This window comes from Solanum stenotomum, chromosome 7 (assembly GCF_019186545.1).
Source record: "Solanum stenotomum isolate F172 chromosome 7, ASM1918654v1, whole genome shotgun sequence".
In the NCBI taxonomy this organism is placed as follows: Eukaryota; Viridiplantae; Streptophyta; class Magnoliopsida; order Solanales; family Solanaceae; genus Solanum; species Solanum stenotomum.
Window position 1 is genome coordinate 265,412 of NC_064288.1, and position 21,492 is coordinate 286,903.

A 21,492-nucleotide genomic window follows, 5' to 3' on the forward strand; every position below is an offset into this window, starting at 1 on the left:
CAGGTAAGCTGGACCACGGACTCTAACCGGGTACTGTAGCTAAGCCTGGACATAAGTAAGCTGGACCAAGGACTATAACCGGGTACTGTAGCCAAAACCAGATCATAGGTAAGCTGGACCACGGACTCTAACCGGGTGCTGTAGCCGATAGAAAAGCAGGGCATTATGGATACAAGGTCATAAGCTGAGTTACCGACTATCAGACTCAAGTCTGCTATATCAGTCTACAAGGAGCTGACCGTCCGAAACGACGTCGAAAAAAGTTCTACTGCCCAACGACATCCGAAACCTCGCAAGTCTATGGCAACACTAGTCTAAGCCTAGACTAAGGCCAAACATATTTCAAATCAATATTATTATATACATCACAAAGTATGGATGTTCAATAATATCAAGAGACATGTTGTCATAATCCAACACTTTCCCGAAATAAGGTCTAAGGCAGGAATTATAGAAATTTAGCATGCTCGACACCCGAACCCCTCCATACTCAAGCAAATCAATAAACAAATGCCTAAACATGCTCAATCTCACGAGAGAAAGCCATAGCCTACCCGAAAGCCGACCACGCGTGCTCCAACTCACGGTACCGGATCTTTTCCCCTCCAAACGGTCTCCAAATGCTTCCCCGCTAACAAAAGGTTAATCACCTCGTCATTACGAATATATTGACACTAAAATTATATTTTTCGGAGACGAACCCAAAATCGGGTCTAAAACGAGATTGTGGGGCCCACAATTGGAATCTCGAAAACGAATCTGTGAACACGTCCCAAATACCTTACTAAACTAATACCCCAAAATTTAGCACAAACAGATGCTTAAAACACCGCAAATCAGCCATAACAATTAAAAGTAGCAGCCCCTATATCACCAATTTCTGGAAAAACGAGACCCTTTCAACCCAAACAAATTACACCACGACGATCCTTGCGAAAAACTCTACAAGTTAGCCTCAAGAATTACTCAAAGCGGACCTAAGATGATCAAGATCTCACATTTCAAAATTCAACAATAATTCAATTCGAACATCACCCTAGCAGTGGCTAAAATCGATTCCTTACCTCAAACGAAGCCTCCCCTCGCGTTTCTGAGATCACCGCTAGATTCCCACGAAATTCTCTTGAAGTTAGCCTTTTGAAGCACCTAATTTGGACTCAAAATGAAGGAGAAATCTTATGTTGAAGTTGAGGGGAAAAAATGGACGAAAATCGTCCTAAAATCTGGAAATTTCCAGATTTCCACTCCGCTGCCACGTGGCGTCGCGTGGCTCTGCCACGTCACCGCCTCTACAACCCTTCAAACTTAAATTTCGATGTTTCGGACTCGTTCGAAGTCAGAAAAATACAAACCTTATATGGAATCTGATTGGAAACGATATTTCGGACTCAACGGTGAAGGCGGAATTTCCATTTGGAGCTCGCTTCGATGAAAAGTGGGTCCCACACCCAGTATCATTTTGAGCTAGATTCCACAACTACCATCTAAAGCCTCGGAAAGTGAACAAAGGGTCGTTCTAGAGCAAAATCGATATTCCGAAGCTAACCTAGTTGTCAGAATTTTCATCTGAGCACGTCTTCCAAGAAGGTTGACCAAAGTCAACTTTTCAAATTATAAAAATCTCCAAAACAGGGAAACGGGCCTAAAACCCAAACGAACGACCAGGCGACCGAACAGTCAGTGCCAGCAAGTCATAAATGACTTGGGGTCGCTACAGGAACGCTCTAAACGATGGAATGAATGCTTTAATTTAAAAATGACCTGGAGGGTCATTACAGGTATATTATGTTGTTTATGAATTTATTTATTTTTTGAAGTAACTTTAATATTCTGCAATATCTAGAATAATTTTGAACTAGAACATATATGATACTAAATAACTTCATATCATTAAATATATTTTGAACTAGAACGTATATGATACTAAATAACTTCATATCATTAAGGCCAATGATGAGAGGGTTTGAGTTTTGAAAATTAATGTTTTGTGTTTCTATGTTAGGTTGCATATTGCCTTTAGCTTATGGAATTGTTGACACGAAAAATGATTGTTCATGGACATGGTTCTTTCAACAGTTTAAAAATGAATTTGGTGAAAGAGATAAAATGTGTGTTGTATCTGACAGAAATGAAAGCATAAAGAAGGGTGTAAGTATTGTTTTTCCAAATGTTCCTCATTTTGCATGCATATGGCACCTCTGGAAAAATGTTTGTTCAAACTTTAGGAGAAGCAGGTCCATACTAAGTGATCTGTTTTATTCAATGGCAAAGGCTTATAGAAAAGAGGATTTTGAAAAATTGATGGCTAAATTGGAAAAAATTGATGGCAGAGTAAAAGAGTATCTTCAAGATGCTGGGTGTGAGAGGTGGTCTAGGTCTCATGCAACAGTGAACCGTGGAAGAATGATGACTTCAAATATAGCTGAATGTATCAATGGTTGCCTTGTTGATGCACGACAACTACCTGTTATAGACTTTCTGGAAGAAGCTAGAATTCTATTTGGTTCTTGAAATTGCAAAAATGGAGAAATAACATCTTATACAAAGGAAACATTAGGGAGGAGATTTGAAGAAATATTGATTATAAACGCTTCAAAATGTGCAACAATGAAGGTACATATTTATCTTACAAGTATTATATATCTAACTTTACTTCTAATTATATTGTCGTGTATACCAAATGAAAAAACATGTGATATATCTCTAATTTGTAAACAATTGCAGGTTGTTGCATCTTCTGAGTTTATTTTTTCAGTGTATGAAGGTGGGATAAGATACATTGTTTGTCTTGAGAGAAAAACATGTTCATGTGGTAGATTGCAACATGACGAGATACCTTGTGCGCATGCAATGGCCTTTTTGAAGAAGAAGAATATTAAAGATGTACACCCCTACTGCTCTGATTACTATAAACATGATGCATTAGCAAATACTTATGCAGTTCCAATGGAACCAATGCCAGATAAAAATGATTGGACAGCTCCGGAATGTGTTTTGAAAGAAGTCGTCTTGCCACCAAGATACAAAAAAAAATGCCTGGTAGACCAAGAAAAAAGAGGAAGAAAAATTCTGACGAAAAGCTAAGCACAAAAACGAATTGTTGTGGACGTTGTGGACAAGAAGGTCACAATATAAGAACATGTACTTTCTTTCCAAAAAATTCTTGAAGATTACTTTTAAGGATTTTCTTGCTTCATGTGTACTAAGTTTCTGGATATTTTGAATATGCTAATAAGATATTGTCATTTGGTATGATTTTAACTTTATCTAAATGTTACAAGAGACAAACTGTTGTTTGATACTAAATATATTGCGATAAGCTGTTTTATACCTAATGCATAACAGATTGTATCTAACAACTAAGTTATGTGATAAATTATTTAGTATCATATACGTTCTAGTTCAAAATATATTTTGGATAAAATGTGTATCATATAAGTAATAATTATTTGGATATTTTGTATCTGATACACAATAAGATATTACCTTTATATCTTTATATAAAAATTTGTTGATTTTTTTTTATTTAAAGCAATGTTACAAGATTCAACATGTTAAATGATACTAAATATATTGAAACTTAATTGTTTTTGTACCAATTGTAACATATTATTTGATAGTAAATGTGTATCATATACATAATAATTGAATGGTATCTGAAAATAATATGTTATCATAATTTGTGATTTGCATCAAGGCCACCACATGTTTTAATAGGTACTAAATAAATTGAAAATTAGTTGTGGACCCAATTATGGAATATATAGTATCATATATTATGTATCTGATAGTTATATTGTAGCGACAGTATTGGTGTATAAGATACATAAATTAGAAAAATAATTAAAATTGAAATACAATTTTTGACAAAAACAGTCTTCAAATTAATAAATACTTAGAAAAACAGTGTTGGAGAGGGAAGGAATATTACAAAATACTAATTAATCGTATCTTCAACACAATACTAAAACATAATTATTCTATATTAATCAGTCCACCTTCTGCTGGTATAATGTAGAAACTCTTCGGCCTTGTAGGATCATCATTATCGCTAACATATCCCGCCTTGAACTTGTCCATACGATACTTCCATAAGAGTGTAGCATATCTATTGCGAAGATAGTCACTCCGAAAACTTATAGATGGAATGCTGATTTCATCGCTCAAATATTCAGCAAAAGCAGCTACATACATTCCACAATCACTGCAAATAAAAAGTAGATACATTAAAAAAGTGAATTAAATATGTAAGTAAACAAATTATTTTACAATACTAACAGGCTATTACTTTGTTGTTGCATAATGTCTTGAACATATTCCACCTCAAACGACTATTGTGGACCCAACAGTTCACCAGTTTCCTTGTCTTTGTACGCCTCCATTGATGCCCAATCAGTTCTTCCCGTTTTATCAAAGAACCCACTATCATGAAGATAGTTTGGAAGCATTACAGACAACTTCTTTGTCTCTTTTGCATAAACTTTTTTCCTTGATACCATAGACGAGTCATACACTCGTATTAACATTTCTTTTAAAACAACCACAGCCAACACCCAATGAAAATCTTCGCCACAATTAACCGGAATATAAACCTCATCTACTAGATGCCATGGTAAAGCAGCTGGGATCGAAAACCCACTTATGATGTCTTTGATAGACCTTTCATAAGCAGATACCATAACACCACGATCAATAAGTTCCTGTGTACTAAAAGTATCATCTGCAGGAGAGCAATGATACCTCGTGTACACAATGTCGATATATGACTTGAACAAACAGTTGATTGTAGTGTATAAGTACTGATCCATGCTTCTTAATTTTGACTTCTTACGTAGATAGTAAAAAATTACATCTATGTGCTGTAAAATAAAGAGAAAAAAAATTATATAATCAGCACAATTTGAAACAAAAATGATACATAGAAGAAAAAGAAAAACAAATCAATAATCTGATACTTTATTTTAAATTAAACATGTTACATTTGTATCATATACATAATTTGAATGCTTAGCGTACCTAATCAGTCCAGCATTTCATTAGATATGACATAGTATAAAACCAGTTCTTGTCAGCAGGACATGCGACAACAAAATCCATATGGTCAAAACCAAATAGAGCAGATTTGCCTCTATATTTGTCCTCAAATGATTTTCTATAAGAATGATTAAAGTCGAAATGAATATAATATTAATTTAAAAAAATTATTATAAAGATGCATTAATAAGAAAAACTTACTTCTTCGCATGTGTTCTGAGGAGTCCCTTTTGTATCCACTCTAAGAACTCTTGCATTAAACCTGACGAGAGTTGATATGTGATACGACAATCTTCAAATGGAGTGTATGAGCAGATGTCATCGTCTATTTTCTCCTTGCCCTTATCACTTGATCCAAAAGAATTCACATAGGGAGACTGCAAAACCTTTGAAGGCATTCTGTTACGATGAGCTGGAGTTTTTGTATTTGTATTCGGTGCATGCTCATCTCCTGGAAATTGGGTGGGTATCTGGCTGTCAGATAGAAAATCATCACTTTCGGTTAGGTGGAGTACACTCAGAGGTTTGACATTAATTGGCTGGTTTGAAAGTTCATATACAAGTGCATCTACAGCTAATTCGGTTCCGGACGAAATGGAGGCCGATGTGATAGAATACTATATGATGTCAAGTAAATAACAAAAATATTATAATTTTCATAAAAAAAAATAATGCCACATCAGGGAACTGTTTGCATTTTCCAGTAACAAATTACAACTATACCGATTAACAACTGCTGAATTTGAAGCATGTTTTTTGAATTCTTGTTGAATTGTATCCGCACCATCATCCTAATAAAGAGAATATCAGATACTATTATGTTTTTTTTTCAAAAATAATTAATGTATAATAATAAAAACATTTTTCACTTACTACTTTCTTATCATGAATAATCACATTTACCGAAGGATCATCTATAGAGTGTTGTGGGTAGAAGCACACTTGACTCTTGCATTACTTGTTCCTTAATGGATGTATCATACTTCTGTGTTTGTACATTTATATGTGCAAGTTAAAACAATTAAAGTATAATACAAAATAAAGTATCTGGCAATGTTAGAATAGTAATGTTCATGATACAAAAAATATAGATATAGTATCATATACATTATTAATGTGTACAATACATTCAGTTATACACAAATTAGCAACGTCTATTTCGTAAATTAAAATATCAACCATTAAACATGCTATATTCTTAAACTATTTAAAGGATTAAAACACATAATAATGCATGTTTAAATAAATTAAGTATCAGATACATACACACCTTTTGAACAGTATCTTCAGAAACCTTTTCTTTTCCAACCTCCACAGCAGGTTCATCGACATCATCAACAGTTGCAAAATCAATATACCATAAAGTTGGGAAGTACATTATCATATACATTATTAATGTGTAAAGTGTAAAGTACAGTCAATGATACACAAATTAGCAACATATATTTCATAAATTAAAGTATCAACCATTAACCATGATATATTCTTAAATAAATTTAAGGGATTGAAACATATGATAAATTAAATTACCAACTATTAACCATGATATACTTACACACCTTTTGAACAGTGTGATCAGAAACCTTTTCTTTTTCAACATCCACAGCAGGTTTAAAAACATCATAAACAGTTGCAAAATCCATTTGTATGGGTGAAATGGTTTGTTGATCGAATTTATCAGACTTGGGTTGTGAATCAACACCACCTTTCTCAACAGAATCATCCATCATGTGTGACGATGAAACACCTCCAATATCCTTCATGATCCAAATAATCAGTATACTATAAAATTGAGAAGGAAACCAGAAAATCAAAATACAACCTTTTCAGTTTTATTATCTTTCGCGTCAACCTTTTTCAACAATTCAGACTGATTGCTTTTTATTAACTCCTCAAGTGCTCCAATTTTATTTTCAAAGAGCTCCAAATTTGTTGTCAACCTGTACTTAAATTAAGCATATAAAATGAATTAAATAATGAATAAACAATTGTTTAAATCTAATGTTTACTTACATAACCCTTCATGTACATCTTCAGATCTTCCATTCTTGCACTGTCAAAAGTTGTTCTTCCAGAGAATGTATTATGAGGAACACCAGATACATTATCAGCTTGTTTTGGTTCTGAACTTGGAGATTGAAATGACTGTTTTGGTTGCTCATGTGGTTGTGTGAAGTGGGACAAATTATATTTATGTGGATGTACAACCTTTATTCTTTTGCGGGGTGGGGTAGATCCTGAGCTAGGTACTCGAGATGATCTCCTCAGCAATTGATCCGGAGGTTTTGATTAGAAGTCTTCAAAACCAGGAACCTCATCCGGTTGCACCTTCTCGTTATTAACAATTGGTGAATCTGGTCGAGTTGAAGGTACATGGTTGTTATCCGGTAAATCAAGTGATCTGATTTCCTCAGGAGTTGGTTGTATGTTAGAACAGTCAATCTATACAAACAAATACTAAAACAACATTAAAATCAAATTAATAGTGTATCGCAAACTTAAAAAAGTGAAGTAAAAATGTTGTTATATAGTTAATACCTCAGTAAATATGGTATCCATGAACATCTCAAATTTGGGCTTTGGAGCAACAACTTGCCAATTGCACATCCTTGGTATACGGTTTCCTTCTTTAACGGCTATCTCATTATTTAGTAAAGACGCACATTCATATATCCAGACATTCAATGCGTATGGGAGTCCATTCAAATGATACATTATTTTTTTTGTGGGTGTATACTCTTGTCTAAAAGATTTCATTAACTTTGTAAAAGCTATTTGTCCCCACGGATACTGTTCATACCTACCATCTTCTACCATGAAGAAATCTTCAATAGGAATTGGTGCATCCCCAAGTTGGGAATACAAAAATGTGTGAATGAAAAACAAGATAGTCATCTGAAGGGCATCATCATTGTTGTCCCAACCACCTTGCATAAAACGATCTACCAAGCGACCTTTATTCACATTATAATTTGGACTAGGAAAATATCTTTGCACAAGCCTACTGGTTTTTTAAGCTGGATAATTAAAATCTTTGACATTTTCTTTACATCTCAAACCAGTAATAATTGCAAACTCTGTGATACTAAATATCAAGACATTCCCTTTGGCATGACAAATGTGAATTTCATTAGCTAGATTGCCCTGCTCAATCTCTAATAGATATAAACACTTGGTAATCTGACTTTGATAGTTGCATTTAGGGATATTAAGGTATGGGGCAAATATGGTATCCTTGAATAACTCAATACCTTGGTCCTTTATTGACAGTACTAAATCTTCAATAAAATTGGAGTTGTAGGTAGGATCAAACTTTAAGCAGTTCATTGGAATATGTTTAATTACATAACTGACATTCTGCAATTACATAAATGATTTTTATCAATCATAAAAAAATATATGATACTAAAAAACAAGAAGACATAATATGTACACAAAATCAATCATACTGTATAATTCAATGTGATACAAATATAGGTTCTTTTAGATATCACTTGGAGACTTATCATTAACTATGATTCACAGTACAAAAATCAAACTAGATGCAAAATTGTTGAATTAAGCAATTTTCTTATATACAATAATATTCATTTCATTTGATACTAAATAACAACTACTTCATAAGAAAACATAAATGTACACAAATTGAATTGTTCCTTAGATACAGTGACCAAAATCTAACCTACAAAAAAAATGTGATTTAAGTACTTAACTTAAATACAGTTCTCTTAACTTTTTATACAATAACAGTTACCAAATAAAATCACGATTCACAGATGATACTTAATAAAAAAAATTAAAATATTATTTATCATCAGATTTTTAGGAAAAACAGGGGTAAGATATATGATAAAAATTAGGAAAAATGTATGCTTACACTTGGTAATGTTGGTCGAATAATGGGTGGGGCAACCTTTCTACCCCTTTTTTGGATGGTTTTCGGATCTTTTGAAGTAGTTGCATGTACTTTCTTCTTTGATTTTTTCTTGCTAGAACTTGAATTTGTCATGGTTATCGGAATAGCCAACCTTTTAGAACTGAAATCTTTGTTGTTCGGATCTTCTGAAGAAAACATTAGAGATTATTTAGATGTTAGATGCATAATGCAAGATAAAACGATTGATACAAAATAAAAGAAAAAAAATGGCGAAAATTACAATGAAGAAGATGAGAAACCCTAGTTAGAACTATGAATCCGGTTTAACAGTGATAGGATTCTTTTCAAATTCAAAATTTGTTGAACTTGATAACTGAAATTGTAATGGGAGAGATTGAGGGCGAAATTTAGGGAATGGGAAAGATTTGATTTTGCTTCAAACTAATAAAGTATCCGGTTAAATTAAATTGGGGGGAAATAAGGGATTTTTGTATTTTAGTAAAATAGTAGGGAAATATTGATAATAGATAAAAAAAAGTGTTGTGTATTTAAGTAATTTGTCCTAATAAATATTACATATTTGAACACATTTCAAATTAAATTGTTGGGCTTAGGCCCAGTGCATCGCATGGACATCACTTTCTAGTTATATACTAATATATTACAATGTTGTTGGTATATCCCGTCCTTAATAATACTCTATATTACAAAACATATAAAATTTGTGCCCGAAGCATTTTTTGTATATGCCCCACCTTAAACTGGCCCCAAAAATGAATTTGAAAATCCTAATGTTGAGTTGTATGCAAATTATATTTTAAGTTTGTATGTTATTGAAGTGGTATTAATTTTATTACAATATTGTTCTAGTTGTATGAAATTTTCAGAAATCAACAGACTTTAGAAAAAAAATTATATATATCGTACCAATTTTATTCAATTTTTATTCATTAATTGTGAGAGAATTTCTAAATCTTGAGCGTGATATACATATTTCATATACGAAAATAAGAGCACTAGATTTTGAGTGAGAAATACATATATCAAGCTAATTGCAATTATTGCAAATAACCATGCATCTTCATTTTAAAGTTAGTAAAGATAATCAAGCATTAATTTGTATAAGCTATCAATTGGGTTTAGATAATATGATAGTTAAATAAAATGACTTAAATTATAAAATGTATAACCTAATTTATTTTCACCAAATTATAGTCTAATCTGTTATAAAATTCTAGTGAAAACTCTTGCTATAAATAATAACAATACTTTGCTCTAATCAAACACTTAAAGATACAAAAGAAAAACATATTCTATTAAGAAGAAAAAGTGCATAAATAATATTATTAATCATGAGCTTCACAAAAGTTTTATTGACAATTTTTCTCATTGTGATTGTTTCAACAAATGTTGAAGCTATTAATGAAATTAAATTATCTTGCAGAGCAAAATGTAGACTTTCATGTGCCTTAAGTAAAACACCTGGTTGCTATGAGAAGTGTATCCAACAATGTCATATTTCTCTTGAAAAATTAAACTGTAATCTTGCTTGTTCAACTGAACGTTGCTCCAAATTTAAAAAAGGTATAGTTTGTTTTGTTTTTTGATTTTTCACTCGATGTTTAATGCCCTGAAGCCGCTATTAAAGTCGAATCGCATATTGCATGACTCATTCTGGGAATGACGTTTCCAACATAATTTTCTTCATATCTATGATTTATTTCAGTAACTTTTTTTATTTTAATAATTATTTATGTTAATTTATTACTTAATTTGTGACATATTATTTGATGAATTTTATGTAGATTCAAAGCTAATGGAGAGCTGCTTGGAAGAATGCTCAACAGAAAATTGCATCAAAAAAGGCATTTAATCTTATTTGGTTGTTTTTTACCAAGCAAAAGTANGTTTTTTGATTTTTCACTCGATGTTCAATGCCCTGAAGCCGCTATTAAAGTCGAATCGCATATTGCATGACTCATTCTGGGGATGACGTTTTCAACATAATTTTCTTCATATCTATGATTTATATCAGTAACTTTTTTTTATTTTAATAATTATTTATGTTAATTTATTACTTAATTTGTGACATATTTTGATGAATTTTATGTAGATTCAAAGCTAATGGAGAGCTGCTTGGAAGAATGCTCAACAGAAAATTGCATCAAAAAAGGCATTTAATCTTATTTGGTTGTTTTTTACCAAGCAAAAGTAATGAAAAGAAATTAAAAGTAATATTTATGCTATATATTGTATTACTCTAAATGTATTGTTTTACATTTTATTTAAATGAAGAGGAGTAATATTTATGATAATTCCATCTTTTAGTTTTTTTATTGTTGATTATTGTCTTGTGGAATTGCAAGAGAATTTAAATATTTTCATTTTGATAGGATGAATTTGATAAATAATTAATTATGATAAAAATATTTCAACAAATATATATATAATAATATATCTAAATTTTATGTAGATTTAAACTTGGATAATTCAATATTCTCATGTTATAGGTTTTTAGTTCTTGATTTGTTGTTCTATGTTGTCCGATTCTCATCTTCTTATCTTCCTTATTTTTCATTGTTTTCCTTTTCCTCCCCCGTCTGCTTTTTCTCATGTTCAAAGTTCGACTTTAAAAATTGATGTACTACAAATGTAAGTCATTTCAAGTGAATAATGTATTTGAAGACTCAAAACATTGAGAGAAACTCTTATTTAAATTTTGAGATTGTTTAGATAAGATTTAAATTGGTTAAGATTGAAAAAAATCGGTCTACAATATATATTTATTATATACTTTAATGTATTAATAATGTATATAAATATATATATATACGTCTATGATATATACTAATTTTGATCCTTTTGAACTTCTCCATGGATTGAACCTTTACAAGTTTATTGGGCTTTCACATTGGTGGTTTTGGTTCTTGCATAATTCTTTTTCAAAAAATAGATCCATGTTGTAAAATGGATGTCCACATAAATATAATTTGTGGTAAAATATATGTACACACATTATACAGATGGTATACACACAACATACAATGTGTTGTAATCTAATCATCCATATAATATACTTGGTGACCAAGTACTTACATGACAAATAGATATCCATGTATTATACTTGGTGACCAAATATATACATGTATATATTTAGTCCTCTCTTCTTGTAACAAGTGGGGGGTAAGGAAAAGACTAAAATACCCCTCCTATTTTCGGGTAACTTTCCTTAAATGAACAACCTGACTTCAAAAGAGCATATCTCCCTCATACAAACTCGAAAATTAGCAAACTCAGTGGCATTGGAAAGAGGACTCACAGATCTATCATTTGATATCTTGTGGGTCTCCTAAATCATCTGTATTGAAGGTTATGGTCGTTTGAAGTTGACCCAGAACTTAAAGGAACCTAGGAATGACTTGAATATGATTTCTCTTTAATTAAATCAAGGTGTCACATCTAGTGACCTTAACACTTAAGAAAAATTTAAATTCCTTGGTAAAAACTTACTCACTAAATGCCATATACTATTGTGGTATCATTCAGTAATTTGTTCAGTTTTACTGATTATCTTTTGAATGATACTAGAACAGTATGTCATACATTATTATAGTATCATTTAGTATTTTTGCAGTTTCCCCTAATCGTTTGATAAATTTACTAAAAACAACATGTCATTTTAAACATTATGTATAGGGATTTGTACCTGTTTTTGCAAGATCTCGGGGTTTTATACTGAAAACCATTACCTAGGATTTTTAGTAAGGGGGTGTCAAAATATAAAGTAAAAATATATAAGTGCTACTAGCAGGGATAGAACTCACAACCTCAAGTAGTTTTTGCAAAAACTTAACCACTACACTAAACCTTCAAACTATATCAAGATGTATCAACACTTAAATATATATATATATAAAACCAAATTTTAACCTATATGTACAATGTAATTTTTCGACGAAGGGGTGTCGGTAGCTCCGTCCTTGGATACATTCTGTCCCGATACATCGCATATGAGTGATGTATTCGAGAATAGGAGAGAGAGTGAGGAAAATAGGTATTTTTGTAATTCTTTTCAAAATGGCAGGAAATTTTAGAGAATATGATAAAATAAGTGGTGTATAAGAAACTGCACAAAAAGTACTTTAAGTCATAGTAGTTAATAAATCAAAAAGTATTCAAATAAATTATTGTCAAAGAAGAATGTCATGTGACTGTCCAAATAGTGAGCAAGACAAACAAATTGAAACGAAAAAAGTACCGATAGCGTTGAAGTTGTGTGATTTCATATACAACAAACCATTGCAATGTCATGTAACTTTCATATTGAGACACTATTGGGGATTCCCTTGCCAGTAAGTCCTGTTGCACTCTTGTCACCTGTGGCATTTGGATATAGTAATGTATAAGGCAATTTTACAGGTCCATTTCTGTTCTTCAATATATTGTCATTGTTCCTATCCATTATTCTGTTTTCGATTTCAACCAACTTGTCACTGAATTTCTGCAATGCTTGTCGTGGTTGTCGATCACAAGTCCATTCAGGAGTGTCTCGTTGCCCGAGATAAATCTCATCTGCAGAATGCATAGATAACATCTCTATCAATGAGATGCCCATAAGAGTTTGTAACTGAGCTGTGATTGTCTTTAGGTAGGCGCGTTCATGGTTTGACTCGAGCTCAGCATACTCAGGGGTGCCTCGCTCAGGCATGAATCTTCGACTTACTGTTGGACGATTTGGGAGGTAACCAGCATAAGGATATTGCCCAAAGTTGACAGCTGCATGAAGAGCAGAAGCCACCCATATAATAATTGTACATGTTTCAATGAGTTCAGCTCGTGTCTGCATTTGAGGCCACCATGATTCATCTTTCAAGTCACCGTGACCTTCATTGCGAACTTCCATCCACCAGGACTGGAGTTCAGTGTCGTCACGGATCATGTCATCAGTTGAGTAATAGAAGGAACAGTATTCGTCAACCCAGGCTTCAATTGCTGACCAAATCTCAAGTCCATCAACCGCAAAAGGATAATCCTTTATCAGGAGTCTAAGGCCATTAGGCTGGCTTGAGTCTGGCACTGCAACTCCTCTGAAATTGAAAAGAAAAATGAGAGTGTTTCTTGGACAAAATGGATATGACATTGAGTTTTAAGTCGTTGTAACGACTATGTACTGGCCTACCTTTTAAGTAGATCTGCAGGGAGTGCCTGTTCAGTGAACACCCAATTCTTATAGATGACAGAAGACATTTCCATGGCATACTTGGATGGGAATACGGTCGATTCAAGTATTCCACCTGCATTAATGAGGATCTGCCTAGCCAAACCATTGACGTACAATGTATCACGGAAGTGGGGTTGTAGAAGCTTATAGATTGGATGAACCACACTCAATTGTCTGTTTGCTGCTATAATGAATGGCTCTATCACTNTGACAAATAGATATCCATGTATTATACTTGGTGACCAAATATATACATGTATATACTTAGTCCTCTCTTCTTGTAACAAGTGGGGTAAGAAAAAGACTATAATACCCCTCCTATTTTCGGGTAACTTTCCTTAAATGGACAACCTGACTTCAAAAGAGCATATCTCCCTCACACAAACTCGAAAATTAGCAAACTCAGTGGCGTTGGAAAGAGGACTCACAGATCTATCATTTGATATCTTGTGGGTCTCCTAAATCATCCTATATTAAAGGTTATGGTCGTTTGAAGTTGACCCAAAACTTAAAGGAACCTAGGAATGACTTGAATATGAATTCTCTTTAATTCTTTTTGGAACTCAAGGTGCCACATCTAGTGACCTTAACACTTAAGAAAAAATTAAATTCCCTAGTAAAAACTTACTCACTAAATGCCATATACTATTGTGGTATCATTCAGTAATTTGTTCAGTTTTACTGATTATCTTTTGAATGATACTAGAACAGTATGTCATACATTATTATAGTATCATTTAGTATTTTTGCAGTTTCCCCTAATCGTTTGATAAATTTACTGAAAACAACATGTCATTTTAAACATTATGTATAGGGATTTGTACCTGTCTTTACAAGATCTCGGGGTTTTATACTGAAAACCATTACCTAGGATTTTTAGTAAGGGGGTGTCAAAATATAAAGTAAAAATATATAAGTGCTACTAGCAGGGATAGAACTCACAACCTCAAGTAGTTTTTGCAAAAACTTAACCACTACACTAAACCTTCAAACTATATCAAGATGTATCAACACTTAAATATATATATATATAAAACCAAATTTTAACCTATATGTACAATGTAATTTTTCGACGAAGGGGTGTCGGTAGCTCCGTCCTTGGATACATTCTGTCCCGATACATCGCATATGAGTGATGTATTCGAGAATAGGAGAGAGAGTGAGGAAAATAGGTATTTTTGTAATTCTTTTCAAAATGGCAGGAAATTTTAGAGAATATGATAAAATAAGTGGTGTATAAGAAACTGCACAAAAAGTACTTTAAGTCATAGTAGTTAATAAATCAAAAAGTATTCAAATAAATTATTGTCAAAGAAGAATGTCATGTGACTGTCCAAATAGTGAGCAAGACAAACAAATTGAAACGAAAAAAGTACCGATAGCGTTGAAGTTGTGTGATTTCATATACAACAAACCATTGCAATGTCATGTAACTTTCATATTGAGACACTATTGGGGATTCCCTTGCCAGTAAGTCCTGTTGCACTCTTGTCACCTGTGGCATTTGGATATAGTAATGTATAAGGCAATTTTACAGGTCCATTTCTGTTCTTCAATATATTGTCATTGTTCCTATCCATTATTCTGTTTTCGATTTCAACCAACTTGTCACTGAATTTCTGCAATGCTTGTCGTGGTTGTCGATCACAAGTCCATTCAGGAGTGTCTCGTTGCCCGAGATAAATCTCATCTGCAGAATGCATAGATAACATCTCTATCAATGAGATGCCCATAAGAGTTTGTAACTGAGCTGTGATTGTCTTTAGGTAGGCGCGTTCATGGTTTGACTCGAGCTCAGCATACTCAGGGGTGCCTCGCTCAGGCATGAATCTTCGACTTACTGTTGGACGATTTGGGAGGTAACCAGCATAAGGATATTGCCCAAAGTTGACAGCTGCATGAAGAGCAGAAGCCACCCATATAATAATTGTACATGTTTCGATGAGTTCAGCTCGTGTCTGCATTTGAGGCCACCATGATTCATCTTTCAAGTCACCGTGACCTTCATTGCGAACTTCCATCCACCAGGACTGGAGTTCAGTGTCGTCACGGATCATGTCATCAGTTGAGTAATAGAAGGAACAGTATTCGTCAACCCAGGCTTCGATTGCTGACCAAATCTCAAGTCCATCAACCGCGAAAGGATAATCCTTTATCAGGAGTCTAAGGCCATTAGGCTGGCTTGAGTCTGGCACTGCAACTCCTCTGAAATTGAAAACAGAAAAAATCAGCGTTTCTTGAACAAGATGGATATGACATTGAGTTTTAAGTCGTTGTAACGACTATGTACTGGCCAACCTTTTAAGTAGATCTGCAGGGAGTGCCTGTTCAGTGAACACCCAATTCTTATAGATGACAGAAGACATTTCCATGGCATACTTGGATGGGAATACGGTCGATTCAAGTATTCCACCTGCATTAATGAGGATCTGCCTAGCCAAACCATTGACGTACAATGTATCACGGAAGTGGGGTTGTAGAAGCTTATAGATTGGATGAACCACACTCAATTGTCTGTTTGCTGCTATAATGAATGGTTCTATCACTGCATGTGTGTTCAGCCTGGAAGCAAAAAGTAGAAAAATTAGTAGTCACTTCAAGAGGTAACATGCATCTAAATTCAACAATTTTAAGTCGCGCACCAGTGACTGATGAGCTGATGATATCCAGAGTCATTTACAGCAACATAAGCTTTGGCCAGATGCCAGACATAGCCTTCGACGCTCTCATCATTACTTGGGCTAAATACTTGACTGGTGGAACCATGTTTATCTCCTTGTGGATGTGGTAAGCTCAGTTCAATTGCAAGTGGCTTCAATGTTCCATCGTCTTGGAGTAAAAGGATGGTCCGACTAGCATAGATCTTTGTGGTTGTTGAGTTAATCCGAGTAATATAAGGCATAAGTAAGTCATGATAATTTAAGATGAATAGCCTGTCATTCTTTATTGCCTGTGTCCACAAAAGATAAACACGTAAATATATAACATCTAATATACTAGAGACAGATGATAAGTGTTCCGATACAAAGAATGCTTTCGTTTTCTCTTCCTTTATATACGATAATCACTAGAGAAAGATAAAAAAGAGCATTACATCATCCACAGTTAGTCCATCCATGTATTTCTCAATCTGCTCCCTTGTTATTTTACTGGTGTGGTTGCCATATACTTCAGGATTTAGCTTGCTTGTGGGTGGAAATTCCTGATAAGAATTTAGTCTTTTAGTACTTATCATTCAGAGTGAAAGATTTACAATACATAAACAAACACTCAAACTTGTCTTCATCTGGCAAGTAAGCACTCCAACTCGTCTCTACTGTGTCTCATGGACACCCGATATTGACATGACACATAAATTTTAGAGGTGTCTAGATGATCATTTTGTAAGTTGCAGTATTCAACCGACACAATTGAGATGAGTTGAGGTTTCTGGATGTGCATACTCAAAGTTGGAGTATTTACTTGTCAACTGTGGCAACGTTTGTGCGTCTGTTTATGTGTGATGCCAAAAAATAAAGATTTGTGTATGATATTTACCTGTAGACGCTGGATAATCACAGGGTTAACGCCAGCCAGCATTTCACGTCCAAACTCTTCATCTGACCTCCATGCTGAGTTATCTTCTGTAGTTTTCTCAAAAAGGTTCACAATTAGTACCTATCTTTTCACCTTAGCAAGTACTCAGAAGCTAAACATAGTTGTGGAGACATAGAGAGGGAAGACATAGGTACCTTCAATTACATGAGGAATTGGATATTTATGAAATTGCCCTTTGAGTATTTTCCATGGCAGACATTCCCTGGACCTTTCCTCATCACTATCTTTATAGAATTCTAGTACACGTTCGAAGCTTTTGAACTCGTTGAAAGGTCTAGCTAACACAGACGCGGTCTCTGGGATTACAACCCTAATTATTGATGTGGCACTATATGTAAGGAAATCATTAAACTTCACATGGTTGAAAAGTTCATCTCGCGGAACATAAATGTTCAAACTCAGACGTGGCAACCGTTTCTCTAAGCTAGAATCTGCAACAACAAGCTTAACTCTATTTACCTTATTCTTTTGGTAGTTCTATGCCAAGTATAAATATGATTGACATTATGTGTTTGTGACCTTACCTCTTTTAGTTGGTGGACGACTTGTTCTGCCTCTACGAGGGTATGGATAATCCTTAGATCGACCAAGCACAGGTCGATCATATCCTAAATCATTGTAGACAGCATAGTCATAAACTCTGTCCCATTCCTTGAGCATACCAGAACCTGTACCTCGAAGATTAACGAGCTCCTCATTTCTGTATGCCACAAGTGGTTCTGGTGTGTTGCATGGCAGGTATGTCTAATAACAACAAAAGTTCAGAAATTTGAATTTATGCCCTTTACATGTTAGCTTGGTTAAGAATATCGATACCTTGTTGCTGAAAAACACTCGATCATAGTTGTAACGATGTGGAGGATACACCCACGAATTGCAGACAAAATGAACTTCACCATCTCCAGGAACATCATGTAAAGTGAGAGTCTTCAGGTAAAACTGGCTGTGATGATTGTTCTTTACAATGAAAGCACCAGGAACTCCTAATGACTCATCCCAGTCAAATGTAATATTGAATGCTGCTTCTTCCACTGATATCCAAGTCTTGGAGGATGCCCATTCCAAAATTGCTGGCTTTCCCAACTTACCTTTTGATCCATTTTCTACATAATAACATATATATTATATATGCAGGACTATAGGTGATTTGTCGAGACTTCTGAGTTACTCTTTCCATTTCAAAATAAGTGGTGTTTTTAGCTTGGGCGCACCCCTTGAGGAAAGTACTCATTTCTACTAGAAATATGGTGTACTTTTACTAACCTACCCTTCATAAATACCTTGAAAAAGATGTAACTCTTTAGTAGTTTCTTGGTTATGTAAAACTTTCTTTATTTAAATAAGGGTAAAATTAGAAGAACATCATTAATGTCTTTTTAATTATGTAAAACACCACTTATTTTGAAATGGAGGGAGAAGCAATTGAGTTAATCAATGATTCTTTCAAATATATAAGGGTGTATCCAAGGAGTCAATAAAGTGCGTTGAGAACCATGAAGTCTCAGGTTCACATCCTAACAGAGGCAAAAACAGTATAGATGATTTTCTTCCCATCTATCCAAGCTTTAATATACAGAGTTACTTAGTATCTATACTAGTGGAACGTAACATGTATCTCCTAGAATTAGTCGAGGTGCAAACAAGTTGGTCCAGACGTCACAGTTATCATGTTATACTAAAAACTTCAGCTCTATTTGGCGTAAGGACTAACCAGGCATACAGAATTCAGGATTTACACAGAGTTTTCTCACTCTGCATTCTTGCCACTATATAAAACAACTAACAAGTTTTCTTGTATCTCTTCATAATAAAATCAGAAGAAAATGTAATTACCAGGATCAGCATGTTCAGCACTAACGAGCTGTATGGTAACGCGTTTACCAAAGAGCTCGTGCATTCGATCAAGGAAGGCACAACCAGCATCCTTAAAGTTCAAAACATTCTTCTTCATCAATACAACTGTTCCCTTGATCTTAATGGTACCGCTTTCTACTGGAACATCGCGCTGTTTACCGCAAACTGTTTCCAGCAATTTCTCCAGTATCTCTGCACAACCCATTGAGCAAAATGGACAAAATGCTAAATAGATGTTTTGAGTTGAAATGATGAAAGGATATGAACTTTTGTTGAGGCAAACAACAATAGTTCTAGACTTGTGTCCTTTTATAATCCATGTTGTTTAAACTTTTCAAAAATATTGACGTAAAAAATAGTATATTTTTTTAAAGAGTCTGAGCAACATAGATAGAGTACTTGTATATATTATTAGATTACTTCACCACTTGGATCAATTGAGGCAACCACGATTGTCTTAAGAAATTGTCAATAGTCTTACCTGGGAGAAGTTGACTGGATATCTCAATTGGGCATTAAAAAATAAATAATACCATCATACAACATAAAATATTATCACATTGACTTGTCAAACCTTGTTTGGATGACTGTTACCAATGGTATTACGATACAATGTTTGTTTTGATTGTTACCTAACTTTCTATTATGTAACAATTAATTTGGTGTGATCATATCGTTATTACTCATTTTGCCTTTGCCTCTTATTATATAAGGCATAATACATAAATATACTCTTTAACTTGGTCTTAGCTCACATTTATATCCTCCAATTATGGGTGTATACAAGTAGACATTTAAAGTTGTATAAAGTTGAACAACTAGGCACACGCGTCCGACATGACATCCTCCTACATATATTATGTCACATAGGACTCATGTATCTACTTGTTGAACTTCATACAAGTTTAGGTGTCTATTTGTGCATAGTCAAAGTTGGAGGGCATAAATGTGAAATGAGGTCAAGTTAAAAAGCAAATTTATGTATTATATTTTATCGTCTACCCCAACTTTGTTGTAGCAACTCGACCTCACATTCCACTTTTCTTTAATTAGGTTTATTCCTAATGTGTAACATTACACAACAATGAAAAATGATACAATCTATCCAAGCGTTGTATTTATTAAAATAATACAATATAATAAATGTAATATGATACATTATAAAATTATAGTACATAACAAGTGCTCTTCTTTTCCAATGAAGACTTGTCAACAGAATATAATGTTTTTAAACTATTCCCATCATTAGCAAACAATCAAGATCCGGTTAACAAGCCGTTTGATCAGATTTAATTAAATATTCCACAAGTAACTCACATTAAATATTAGCATATGTAAATACTAATTAATTGGGACAGAGAAGTTGTGGCAAGTGTGTTAAAATTAATGAAGATCTCGAATGATTTTTCTCCTCTTGCTAGAAAACATTATCTTGTAATTAAATATCAGAAAACAATTTTCTCATGGAAAATAAAAATACTTATGTCATATTAAAATACCATAAAATGATTTCCTCCGAAAAAAATTAGCAAGAATCTATTTTTCATCCTGTATTTTCTCATTGAGTTGTTCCGATCGAAAAATGAGAAGAGAAAATCAGTTTCTATAGCACAAATTTCACACTAATTTACGATCGAAAAAACCTTTATTGCAAGGCACAATGATTCTTATTTCAGGTGGGTATATAGTTGATGTGAGGTGACTGTCGGACATTCGGACTGCGTCCTTACACTTTATATTCATAATATTCTCTTTGACAAATATTATATGCGCTTTGAGCTGTTTTTTAATTATTATAATAATTTTTAGACTTCTCTTGTTGATATAATATCTATATATATATATATATATATGTTATATGAAATTGTTGAGACATAAATGCACGATTGTACTGGTACCGAATTCATTT

The 21,492-nt window shown here is 33.6% G+C and overlaps 2 protein-coding genes and 2 pseudogenes across 2 annotated transcripts; 1 reads left to right on the plus strand and 3 right to left on the minus strand.

The window, feature by feature from the left end:
• Positions 1–2,110: 2,110 nt before the first annotated feature.
• Positions 2,111–3,167, plus strand: LOC125871430 (uncharacterized; annotated as a pseudogene).
• An 808-nt stretch (positions 3,168–3,975) lies between these two features.
• On the minus strand, positions 3,976–9,043 carry LOC125871421 (uncharacterized; annotated as a pseudogene).
• A 4,059-nt stretch (positions 9,044–13,102) lies between these two features.
• Positions 13,103–14,996, minus strand: LOC125871208 (linoleate 9S-lipoxygenase 6-like). The gene is made up of 3 exons (XM_049551809.1): positions 14,957–14,996; positions 14,091–14,337; positions 13,103–13,998 (listed from the first exon to the last, which is right to left on the minus strand). The coding sequence occupies exons 1-3, from the start codon at positions 14,994–14,996 to the stop codon at positions 13,230–13,232; spliced, it is 1,056 nt and encodes a 351-aa protein (XP_049407766.1). The 3' UTR covers positions 13,103–13,229.
• Positions 14,997–15,449: 453 nt separating this feature from the next.
• On the minus strand, positions 15,450–19,903 carry LOC125871423 (probable linoleate 9S-lipoxygenase 5). The gene is made up of 9 exons (XM_049552002.1): positions 19,563–19,903; positions 18,546–18,832; positions 18,254–18,473; positions 17,864–18,160; positions 17,670–17,755; positions 17,227–17,334; positions 16,775–17,082; positions 16,431–16,694; positions 15,450–16,337 (listed from the first exon to the last, which is right to left on the minus strand). The coding sequence occupies exons 1-9, from the start codon at positions 19,786–19,788 to the stop codon at positions 15,569–15,571; spliced, it is 2,565 nt and encodes an 854-aa protein (XP_049407959.1). The 5' UTR covers positions 19,789–19,903; the 3' UTR covers positions 15,450–15,568.
• Positions 19,904–21,492: the final 1,589 nt, after the last annotated feature.